General features: G+C 47.2%; 1 protein-coding gene across 3 annotated transcripts in view; it reads right to left on the reverse strand.

Annotated features, from left to right (window-relative positions):
- The window catches only part of CCND2 (cyclin D2), a 379,364-nt gene that overhangs the window by 70,307 nt on the left and 296,311 nt on the right, over nucleotides 1–12,746 (reverse strand). For all 3 annotated transcript variants that reach the window (XR_012752995.1, XM_075344258.1, XM_075344257.1), the window contains exon 4: nucleotides 5,183–5,331. Coding sequence is in view for 2 of the 3 variants with exons in the window: in XM_075344258.1 (XP_075200373.1) it covers nucleotides 5,183–5,331 (149 nt within the window). In the remaining variant the exon portion in view is untranslated. The remainder of the gene's footprint in view (nucleotides 1–5,182; nucleotides 5,332–12,746) is intronic.

Raw genomic sequence — 12,746 nt, forward strand, 5'->3', positions numbered from 1 at the left:
TTCCCCCTGCTGCCAGCCGCATTACACCAATATAGACATTTACCTCACATGAACCGCGCTGTCTTCAGTCTTAGGACAGATACAGTATTCAAAAAAGGAATACAAACAATTAGGGAGTCGGCCAGTTCCAAGAATGATTAGAATTTAACATCTTGTGGTGGTGGTAATATGATTTTATTTCTTTGATTCTTTTTCCTGAGGATTTCTTCATGTCAGTCCCGGACGCGTTGGACAGATAACCTATTTACTGTCAATGTTTCCAGGAAATGACTGTGGTACACAGATCAGAACATTATATTTTATTCATGCCTGTCTACTCCTTTATTCGAAACTAAAAGGGGAATATCTTATTTGGTTGAAAAGCGGGAAAGGGACTATCGAGATCTACTCTATAGGACCCCATGAAGTCACTGCAGGCGAAACCTACAGCCACCTCTGGTAACATCAACCATTTTTCAGGGGTTTCAATAGTAAGACATCTGGTGATCAGCAGATCTGATGTGACAACCCCTTTAAAAGAGGCATTCCTATGTTAGAAAGTATTGACATATCGCTAGATATGCCATAAATTTGTTAATTTGTGGGGTTCTGATCTCTAGGACCTCCATAGTGCAGCTTTAGCTTTCCTGAGTGTGCAAAATCTTAAATTAGCTCTGTGCTCCTCCATTCAACAGGGCTTGTGATTGGTAACGATGGGTGAAACATTCATCTTATAGCCATGACTTTGTAACATGGGAAAACCATTTAAAGAGGGCCTGTCATCACATCAAAAATAGCCAGTTTTTGTACTCATTTTATTTATACTGCTCCCCAGGAGTATTCTGGGTTTTTCTTCTCAAAATCTGTCCAATGGTTCCAGAGATATGAGTTTTTTTTATGGAGTGTGAATTGTCATGGTCTTCACAAAGGGGGCGTGTCTTGGCCAGACCCTCTGGGGCGTGTCTTGGCCAGACCCTCTGGGGCGTGTCTTGGCCAGACCCTCTGGGGCGTGTCTTGGCCAGACCCTCTGGGGCGTGTCTTGGCCAGACCCTCTGGGGCGTGTCTTGGCCAGACCCTCTGGGGCGTGTCTTGGCCAGACCCTCTGGGGCGTGTCTTGGCCAGACCCTCTGGGGCGTGTCTTGGCCAGACCCTCTGGGGCGTGTCTTGGCCAGACCCTCTGGGGCGTGTCTTGGCCAGACCCTCTGGGGCGTGTCTTGGCCAGACCCTCTGGGGCGTGTCTTGGCCAGACCCTCTGGGGCGTGTCTTGGCCAGACCCTCTGGGGCGTGTCTTGGCCAGACCCTCTGGGGCGTGTCTTGGCCAGACCCTCTGGGGCGTGTCTTGGCCAGACCCTCTGGGGCGTGTCTTGGCCAGACCCTCTGGGGCGTGTCTTGGCCAGACCCTCTGGGGCGTGTCTTGGCCAGACCCTCTGGGGCGTGTCTTGGCCAGACCCTCTGGGGCGTGTCTTTAGACTGCCCTGCATTACCATGTGAACCACACCCCCTTTATAGACACCATAAAAATTTGAGCCAAAGAAGCCCATATCTCTAACCGTATGGCAGATTTTAAAAATGCAAAAAAAAAAATTTCCACTTGTGAGCAGCAGGAGTAAAATAAACATCAAAAACTATCCACTTTGACCTGGTGACAGGTCACCTTTAAACCCTAGCTCCACAAAAATAAATAAAGTTCACATATAACTATCCAGCCACAACATCTCACACTTTTAGTGCATCATGAAGCTGAAATACAGGGAGTAGCTGGTTAGGGTTTTACATGTGACATGGAAAGAACAAGGTGGTCACCGGTTAGCCTCTCCCTCCCCATACCTCAACTAACACAATAAGCCAGAGTACCATTGGTAGCCTGGGATCATGCCTATCCTATAAGACTCCCTCAACTAGCCAAATGTCTCCATAACAGGAGAAACGTTACCTCCCCTTGACCCATATCAAAAGGTCTCACCCTGCCAACCAGTAATCTACTTGGCACCAACAAGGGGGGCAAGAATCCTTAAAACAGATGTCTACAGATTTGACACTTTCCAGGAGATTGTGGTTTGGCTTTTGTCCTTAGTCATGTTGCCAAGTTTCCTAAAGAGTAAGACTTTGACCATTAGGGTAGCTACAGCCAATAGATGAATAGATTTCTTCTGGATGAAAGCTAATTTGCATACTTATTTCCCAGGGAGCATTGCCTGACATATAAGGCTCCTTACAACAGGCGGCTTTGGAAAACCACTACCCATGGATCTAACTAGAATTGGTATTAATCGATTAGCAGTGCCTAGTCCATCGGTCGTAGTTGTAGTCTTTGACCACTGGACGGGAGCCGTGAGAACCATTTGTTATATGTTAGCTCTACTTTTGATTAGCCAGTTGGGCGTAACGTCAAGTCACGCAAAGCCACACCAGCCACTCAGATGAAGGGCCACGGATGCCACCCAGATGAAGGGCCACGGATGCCACCCAGATGAAGGGCCACGGATGCCACCCAGATGAAGGGCCACGGATGCCACCCAGATGAAGGGCCACGGATGCCACCCAGATGAAGGGCCACGGATGCCACCCAGATGAAGGGCCACGGATGCCACCCAGATGAAGGGCCACGGATGCCACCCAGATGAAGGGCCACGGATGCCACCCAGATGAAGGGCCACGGATGCCACCCAGATGAAGGGCCACGGATGCCACCCAGATGAAGGGCCACGGATGCCGGGTGGTAGGAGGTGGCCCTCAGGCTTTCCGAACAGCTGTCACAGATTGACAAGGCTGATGGGCTGTGTCGTGTGAATCGATTCCCACATGCTCTACTAGTAATTATTTTATGATAGAGTGGCCACTTTATCAGCTTTAGGTCAGGTTCACATCTGTGTAAAACACAGACTAGGCTCAGTTCGGAAGACCGGGCAAGATCGCCGGGTCTCCTGACCTAAGCCAAGTGCCTCACAAGCATATATGAGACAATTAGGGTCAGAAGAACCAGTGGTCAGTCCAGGGTATCACATTAGGGTCCATATTTCATGGACCTGTCAAACAGCCTTACTAATCTATCATAATAATTGGACCCAATTCAACAAAATACATTTCACTTTTTATTTTCCTTTTTCACGAGCCAGGCAACCCCTTTAAAAAGACAGATTAGATTTGCATCCGGTCATTTTCTCAAGCATCCTTCACAGGATATACAGTAACTTGTGGGGAATGTCCTGAGTGTGAATCATAGGGTTTTGATGGTTGTTTGATTTTTTTTTTCTATCATACCAAAACTTAAAACAAAAACTTTCCAGAACTCATCTGATTCATATAAAAAGTAGCAAAATGAAGAGTTGGTAAATGTTCAAGACCTGAAAGGAGTGTAGGAGGAAGCCAGAACCTGGAAGGAGCAGCCTTCTAAGAGTGGCATACCCAATATACATTATATGAGGACCAGAAACACGCATCCTGTGAGTTAATGACCCATTTCCATGTATTTGAACTTCTCCTAAAAGGGGCAATTTGCCAATTCCAAGAGGGAAGGGGTCATCTAAAATTAGCAAGGACTGTAAATAAACTGCATTGTGGGAATCAAGGGTCAGATCTAGTAGCGTGGGGGGAAGGATACATCACAGGATGATTTAAAGGGGTGTCCACTTTTTGGGGACTTTTTTTTTTTTTTTAATTTAAATGCATGTATTTTGGGCCAAAATATATTTTTCCTAAATTGGGTTTCATTACAAATGTTGCACAGTTTACTTTTTACAACCTCTAGTGATATCCCCTCTAAATGCATCTCAGTCCAAAAGCATTCGTGCATGTGTGGCACCCTGGACTAGCCAGGTCGTCACAGATAACACACATACACCCCCACCCCCACTAGACAGTAACATTAGCCAAACACAAAATCCTTGTTGCCTCCCTCCAGGGTCTGATTTCCACACCAGGCAGGGCGGAGCCAAGCGGTTGGCCCCACCCACCGAGGAGTTCACAGGCCTGGAGGCGGGAAAAGTGTCAGTTAGAAGTTGGAGAACAGTGGAGGAGGTCGAGGTGAGAGGAGTAAAGTGGAGAGTGTCTGGGTTTGGGGCCCAGGCACTGACAACAAGGTTGGCAGACGGTGGTGGCCGTCTGCAGGAGTGGTGAATCAACGCGGAACCGTAGGACCGGGGTCGGGCGTTGGCCCGCCGGTACCGACCGGGAAGCGAAGTGAAGCCAGCACACACAGGCAGGGCCATCGGACCCCAGCTGGGCTTGGAGTCGCCGTCAACAGTCAAATCCGAGTGTGACAGGAACCCCAGGGGTTTCCTAACAGCCAAAGACTCGTTGGAAGGCAACCGCCCACACCGTGAGGGTATACAGCTACCGCCTAAGGCTAGAGACCCAAGGGCCAGCGCCTGCGGGCAAACGGGCTCCTCCGGCATCCATACACCGGGGAGCGGACTACCGTTGGGGATCCATCGTAGTCAAACAAGTACACAAAGGTGCAGGGAAAGACAACCGCCATCACCTGTCCGGGGAGAGACACTGCAGCCGGCTGCGGGACCCGTCCATTCAGCCGTTTGGTTTACCGAGGACGTTGTGCATCTCTTACTGAGTGAGTACACCCGTGCCATCCGGCACCGCGCCGCGCTGTCCCTGCACCTCACCATCCCTGCCTCCCCGTCACACCACCGAGCCCCGGGACCACCGACCCCTTCCCACGGAGGGGGAAAACAACATCCCAGCTGCTCACTACCATCGCTCCCGGGATCCCCATCACCAGCAGCGGTGGTGCCCATCTTCACCACAACCCGTGGGTGGCGTCACGGACTAAATCCCCCAAAACCAAACCACCCTTTTCACTCACGGGCGAGGAGCGCCGCTCGAGCCACGAAGGAGCAGCCGCAGCAGCGCCGGACCCGAGCGTTGGCGAGCGCAGCGGCAGCGTCCTCCCCGCCCGCGACACATGCTATGTCAGGAGCGCCGCGTCTAACGTGGCCGGTGTTCCCCTTTAAACTTTGGTTTGCACAGGAGACAGTCTGCGCTAAGCTGGAATAGCAGGCAGCCGCTTGATGACAAATGCTCTTTTAAGGGCATCGATCCAGCAATACGAAATACCGCATAAAAGTCCAAAGACTCAATCAAAAGTGGCAAAAACAATCCCTGACAGCAGCTGCAGATCCAATATGGCGGCTGGGGGAAATTCCAGACTTTTTTTTTTTTGGCTTGTGTTAATATTTTTGCTACTCACCACATCTGTGTTCGTGATCTTAGCCAAGTGCTCCGTCAGACTATCTCCGGAGAGGTCGCTTTCTGCGTCGTCCAACTGCAGCCCGCAGATTGCGGCTCCCACGCTTCCAGTCGCTATCATCGATGGTGGATACAGGGCGAAGTTAAAATCTGCAAAGAGCAGAACAAAAAGAAGAATGAAAAAAAAAAAAAAAACTGTAAAAAGTCAGGATTAGTCATCATGGAACTGAAATTTACGTTAGATGTAGCAGAGCTGAGGAGGATCTTAAAGATGACCTGTCACCAGGTCAAAAGTGCCAAAGATTTTATTTAATTTCCGCTATTCACATTTTTTTATTTTATTTTTAAATGCGCCATATTTTTTCAGAGATAGGAGCCTTTTCATTTACTGGTAATTTCATGGTTTTTACCAAGGGGGCGAGCCTCACAAGAACCCCCCCCCTCCCGGGGGCAAGGCCCACAAGAACCCCCCCCCCCTCCCGGGGGCAAGCCTCACAAGAACCCCCCCCCCCCTCCCGGGGGCGAGCCTCACAAGAACACCCCCCCCCCCCGGGGGCGAGCCTCACAAGAACACCCCCCCCCCAGGGGCGAGCCTCACAAGGACCCCCCGGGGGCGAGCCTCACAAGGACCCCCCGGGGGCGAGCCTCACAAGGACCCCCCGGGGGCGAGCCTCACAAGGACCCCCCGGGGGCGAGCCTCACAAGGACCCCCCGGGGGCGAGCCTCACAAGGACCCCCCGGGGGCGAGCCTCACAAGGACCACCCGGGGGCGAGCCTCACAAGGACCCCCCGGGGGCGAGCCTCACAAGGACCCCCCGGGGGCGAGCCTCACAAGGACCCCCCGGGGGCGAGCCTCACAAGGACCCCCCGGGGGCGAGCCTCACAAGGACCCCCCGGGGGCGAGCCTCACAAGAACCCCCCGGGGGCGAGCCTCACAAGAACCCCCCGGGGGCGAGCCTCACAAGAACCCCCCGGGGGCGAGCCTCACAAGAACCCCCCGGGGGCGAGCCTCACAAGAACCCCCCGGGGGCGAGCCTCACAAGATCATTGCAAGGGGTCATGAGTAATGATGCAGAACAGCCTAAAGACACGCCCCGGAGGATCCTGCGAGGCTTGAGGGGTCTTGCAGGATCCTCTGGGGTGCAAGCCTCACAGGACCCTCCGGGGGCAAGTGTCTTTAGGCTGTTCTGCAATATAATTCCAACCCTTGTAAAGATAATAACATTGAGCACAAAATAAAATAATCAATATTTCTGAAACTGTATGGCGGATTTAAAAAATAATAAAAATTGAATATTCAGGGAAACAAGAGGAATAAAATAAGAGCAAACAATGGACAATTACTTTATATTGCGTCGGACTTCGAACTTGAGAAAATTCTCTGATGTTGATTAAAATTTAGGAAAACCTTGTAAAATTCATTTTGATTTTTTTTTTTTTACTAACATTAAAAAAGCAAAGTATGACGCCAGCATTTTCTCACCTATTAAGCTTTTTGGGGGCCTATTGTCTTTGGAAAAACTGTTGTTGATTACATATCCTTCATGAATAAATTGTGATGACCAGAAGGGCACAGACATAGTTACAGTCCGACTTGAAAAATTAAAGGGAATCTGTCGCCAGGTTTTCACTCCCTCATCTGAGAGCAGCATAATGTAGACAAGAGAACCTGATTACAGTGATGTGTCACTTACTGGGCTGTTTGCTGTCATTTTGATAAAAATCAATGTTTTCTCTGCTGCAGATGTAGCAGTTATCAGAGCTCATGAATATGCTGGCCTTCCTGTAGTCCTGTAGTGATAATCGACTGCTGATTAAACTGTGATTGTATCAAAACGACACTAAGCAGCCCAGTAAGGGACACATCGCTGGAATCAGGATCTCGGCCCCTATGTTATGCTGGTCTCAGATTAGTGGCAAAAACCGGGTGGCAGATTCCCTTTAAGCTCTGCTACATCTGTGCATTTACATAAAAACCCTAACTTTACAGCTTTTCTTGCTTATAGGAATATTCCTGTTACACGAGAACATGTGCGCCAGTGTGGGGAGCTGCCAAATTCGATGCGTTCTAGGATATGTAACTCGTACAGTGTAATTCTCGTCTGGCATAAAGAGTCACAGTGCCTATGCCAGCCAGCTCTGCTGTAGGTCCCACTCCACGTGTGGTCACAAGAGACCCAGGCGAGGTCCAATCACCTAGTTATCCTCCTTAATGTCATTCAGAATGCAAATGAGACGGCGAAACAAATGGCGAGAGGCCCAGTGTGACCTGGAGGGGTGGGGGGGGATTCGGCATTCACTGCTCTCCTCGCGCTAACCTCTCGAGCAAGCGCCATAAACCCCAGCTATGAAAAGCTCACACATGCCTCAGCCGTGTGGGACAATTTGCATCCGCGGCCTCAATTTTTAGCATATTAATTAACTGTTGTAAAAGGGGCGGCAAGTGCCTTGGAGTACAGAGTGTGACCCCATTGTGAAGGATCTCCTCCTGACCCCCTGCTATTGAGTCATGTCTGAGAACTCCATATTACACAAAAACACAATGGATTATTTCTTTATCCTCTGTGGGGGTAACAATTATATCCCCCCACCCTTAAAGGGTCCGGGAAATAGTAGAAATTCATATCAGTATACACTTTTGCAACCATACCCTATTAATTTAAACAGGAGGTAACAAGGCAAAAAGAAATAGGCCACGTTGCCCATAGCAACCAGACTCCATGTTTTCTAATCCATATCAGCACACTTTTTCTGGCCTATTAATGCGGAAAGGAGTAAGTAGAGGACAAAAATATAGGCCACGTTGCACATGCTCGCCAGTCACCATGTTTTCATAGCCATATCACCACACTTTTTCTGGCCTAGCCCTATTAATGCGGATAAGCGTAAATAGGGGATAAAAACATAGGCCACGTTGCCCATAGCAACCAGACTCCATGTTTTTAACTCCATATCGGCACACTTACTTACTGGCCTATTAATGCGGATAGGACTAAGAGGACAAGAACAAAGGCCACATTGCACATGCCCACCAGTCACCATGTTTTTAGGAAAAACAATACACTAATTTCTAATTGGTTGCTATGGGTAATAAGTACTTTTTTTATACATAGGCCAAATCTTTGGTTATATTTATACCTGACAACTGTCCAAATTTTGGAAAATCCCCCAGTTCAAATAATAAAAGAAGTGAAGTTTACAAAAAAATGTGGCCATCTTTCCTGGACCTATTGGGGCAAAATCGGTGTATACAGTATTAGACCTGGAAAGTAGTAGAAATCTTTACTGGGCCACATTTTTGCTGCGTAGCCCTATTATTGTAGACAGGTGGAGGTAACAAGGACGAAAACAGGCCACGTTGCTTATGGCAACCAGACTCCTTGTTAGAAACCCATATGAGTACACATTTTTCCAACCTGGCCCTATTAATGTAGACAGGAGGCGGTAACTAGTACAAAAACAGGCCACGTTGCCTATAGCAACTAGACAGTATTAAAAAAATAAAGTGTGTTTTAATTGGTTTCGGTGGGTGACCAGTCCATTTTTATGGGCCCGATCTTTGGTCACATTCATACTTGACAACTAGTGATGAGCGGGCACTACCATGCTCGGGTGCTCAGTACTGGTAACTAGTGATGAGCGGGCACTACCATGCTCGGGTGCATGGTACTCGTAACTAGTGATGAGCGAGCACTACCATGCTCGGGTGCTCAGTACTGGTAACTAGTGATGAGCGGGCACTACCATGCTCGGGTGCTCAGTACTGGTAACTAGTGATGAGCGAGCACTACCATGCTCGGGTGCTTGGTACTCGTAACTAGTGATGAGCGAGCACTACCATGCTCGGGTGCTCTGTACTCGTAACTAGTGATGAGCGAGCACTACCATGCTCGGGTGCTTGGTACTCGTAACTAGTGATGAGCGGGCACTACCATGCTCGGGTGCTCAGTACTTGTAACTAGTGATGAGCGAGCACTACCATGCTCGGGTGCTCTGTACTCGTAACTAGTGATGAGCGAGCACTACCATGCTCGGGTGCTTGGTACTCGTAACTAGTGATGAGCGAGCACTACCATGCTCGGGTGCTCAGTACTCGTAACTAGTGATGAGCGAGCACTACCATGCTCGGGTGCTCAGTACTCGTAACTAGTGATGAGCGGGCACTACCATGCTCGGGTGCTCAGTACTTGTAACTAGTGATAAGCGAGCACTACCATGCTCAGGTGCTCGGTACTCGTAACTAGTGATGAATGAGCACTACCATGCTCGGGTGCTCAGTACTTGTAACTAGTGATGAATGAGCACTACCATGCTCAGGTGCTCAGTACTTGTAACTAGTGATGAATGAGCACTACCATGCTCGGGTGCTCAGTACTTGTAACTAGTGATGAGTGAGCACTACCATGCTCGGGTGCTTGGTACTAGCTACTAGTGATGAGTGAACAATACCATGCTCGGGTGCTCCATACTCGTAATTAGTGATGAGCGGACACTACCCGAGCTCATCACTAGTTATGCGTGTCCAAGCATGGTAGTGCTCGCTCATCACTAATTACGAGTACTGAGCACCCGAGCATGGTAGTGCTTGCTCATCACTAGTTACAAGTGCCGAGCACCCGAGCATGGTAGTGCCCGCTCATCACTAGTTACAAGTGCCGAGCACCCGAGCATGGTAGTGCTCATTCATCACTAGTTACGAGTACCGAGCACCTGAGCATGGTAGTGCTCACTCATCACTATTGACAACATTCCCAATTTTCGACAATCCCAAAATTTCTGAAGTCGAAAGTGGTGGGGTTTATGCAAACCCTTGCCCTAACGTTGCATTCTTCAGTGGTATAGGCGCGCTCTCTAGGGTATTGAGTTTAGCATAAATGTTTTAATTTCGAGCATTATAAATATGTATATGATACATTGGGTCGACTTATAAAAAAAGAAAAAAAAAAAAAAAGAAGTCAACCGTTCTTTGCAAAGGAGATTTTTGTGTGTTTTTTTTCAAAGAGAAAACTAGCTAATATATGTGGTGACGGTGCACAAATCTGTACTGAACGTAGCTTTTGGTTAACAGTTTGTAGTTTGTATGTGTGATATTTCACAGTATTCCAGGAATAAGAAAAGTCATGAGTCATCTACATCGCTTTTTTTTCATGTTCAGTAGGCCGAATGCTAACGCTGATTGTGCAAGGTACGAGTTTGGTTAACGCTGAGCCCCACCTTTCCTTTTTAAGAAAGAAAAAAACAAAACAAAATGACAATTGGGACATGATAAATGCAAATAAATGAAACGGCAGCAGCCAGAGCCAATATGCCCCTAGGGTCTGAAATGCCCATTATGGTCTGAAACAGGCCTAAGCCCAGGTTCTGCAATATGCATACCCAAGCCACTAGCCACATACGAGGGGTATGTTGAAGGGTATACACATGTTCTTAGCGGTTTCTCTTTTGATCTTGGTCTTGGTTCAGACAGGTTTTCGTAATAAGATTTTTTATTTTTTTTTGCGTCATCAACATCACCGTGCTCTAGATGGACATATTCTATTGTGCTGACATAAGCACCCTATAGATATGTCACATTGCCAATCACATGTGGTATAACTACTTACCCAATACACAATATATTGCATTATCACGGCCGCCACTCTATATACACCGCATACTATACTGGTGGAATGACATCACCAGTCTCCATATACCACATACTGTATTGGAGGAGTGACCTCACCATTCTCCATATACCACATACTGTATTGGAGGAGTGACCTCACCATTCTCCATATACCACATACTGTATTGGAGGAGTGACCTCACCATTCTCCATATACCACATACTGTATTGGAGGAGTGACCTCACCATTCTCCATATACCACATACTGTTTTGGACGAGTGATATCACCATTCTCCATATACCACATACTGTATTGGAGGAGTGACGTCACCATTCTCCATATACCACATACTGTATTGGAGGAGTGATATCACCATTCTCCATATACCACATACTGTATTGGAGGAGTGACCTCACCATTCTCCATATACCACATACTGTTTTGGACGAGTGATATCACCATTCTCCATATACCACATACTGTATTGGAGGAGTGACGTCACCATTCTCCAGATATACCACATATCATATTGGAGTGACATCATCAGTATCCAGGTATACGCCATATCGCACTGGACAGACAGTATAATTTATAGGTTATCCAGAGTAATAGAGGAATGACTTCACCACTCTCCCAATACAACGCTTGGTGCAGTAACATCACTAATCTCACTTTTATAACGTACAACCTCCAGATACACATCACATATTGTATAGGAGGAGTAACATCACCACTCTCCAGATACACATCACATATTGTATAGGAGGAGTAACATCACCACTCTCCAGATACACATCACATATTGTATAGGAGGAGTGACACCACTCTCCAGATACACATCACATATTGTATAGGAGGAGTGACACCACTCTCCAGATACACATCACATATTGTATAGGAGGAGTGACACCACTCTCCAGATACACATCACATATTGTATAGGAGGAGTGACACCACTCTCCAGATACACATCACATATTGTATAGGAGGAGTGACACCACTCTCCAGATACACATCACATATTGTATAGGAGGAGTAACATCACCACTCTCCAGATACTCATCACATATTGTATAGGAGGAGTGACCCCACCACTCTCCAGATACTCATCACATATTGTATAGGAGGAGTGACCCCACCACTCTCCAGATACACATCACATATTGTATAGGAGGAGTGACACCACTCTCCAGATACACATCACATATTGTATAGGAGGAGTGACACCACTCTCCAGATACACATCACATATTGTATAGGAGGAGTGACCTCACCAGTCTCTTACTACATCACATATTCCACTGAAGTGACAATCATTTTCCCAATATAGATGTCCTATTTGAATCATACCACCACCACTCCCCGCCCCCCCCCCCCCCAATATACCACATATTGTACAGAAAAGGGACATCACAACTGTCACATATACACAATTTTCTGGAGAGCCCCTGCCATTCTCCTGATATACTACATGGTATTACAATGACATCACCAGACTATCCATATACCACATCTTATTGAAAGAATTACATCATTTACTACATATTGTATTGCAGTGACATCACCACTCTCCCAAAATATTACATTGTATAGGGGGAATGACATTACTACTATCTAAACACTACATATTGTATAGGAGGAGTGAAATCACTACTCTCCCAATATAAACCATACTATATAAGGGGAATGAGATCACTAGTATCTATACATTGTATAGAAGGAATAACCACCACTCTGGATAAACCATATATAGTATAGGATGAGTAACATCATCCCTCTCCCAAAATATATCATTGTATAAGAGGTGTGATATCATTACTCTTCCAATTTAAACACATTTTATATGAGCAGTGACATCATTACTATCTATCTACCATATATTGTATAGGAAGAGTGACATCACTAGTATCTATACACTACATATTCTATAGGAAGAATAACATCAATACTCCTTCAAT

This window comes from Anomaloglossus baeobatrachus, chromosome 4, assembly GCF_048569485.1.
Source record: "Anomaloglossus baeobatrachus isolate aAnoBae1 chromosome 4, aAnoBae1.hap1, whole genome shotgun sequence".
Taxonomy (NCBI): Eukaryota; Metazoa; Chordata; class Amphibia; order Anura; family Aromobatidae; genus Anomaloglossus; species Anomaloglossus baeobatrachus.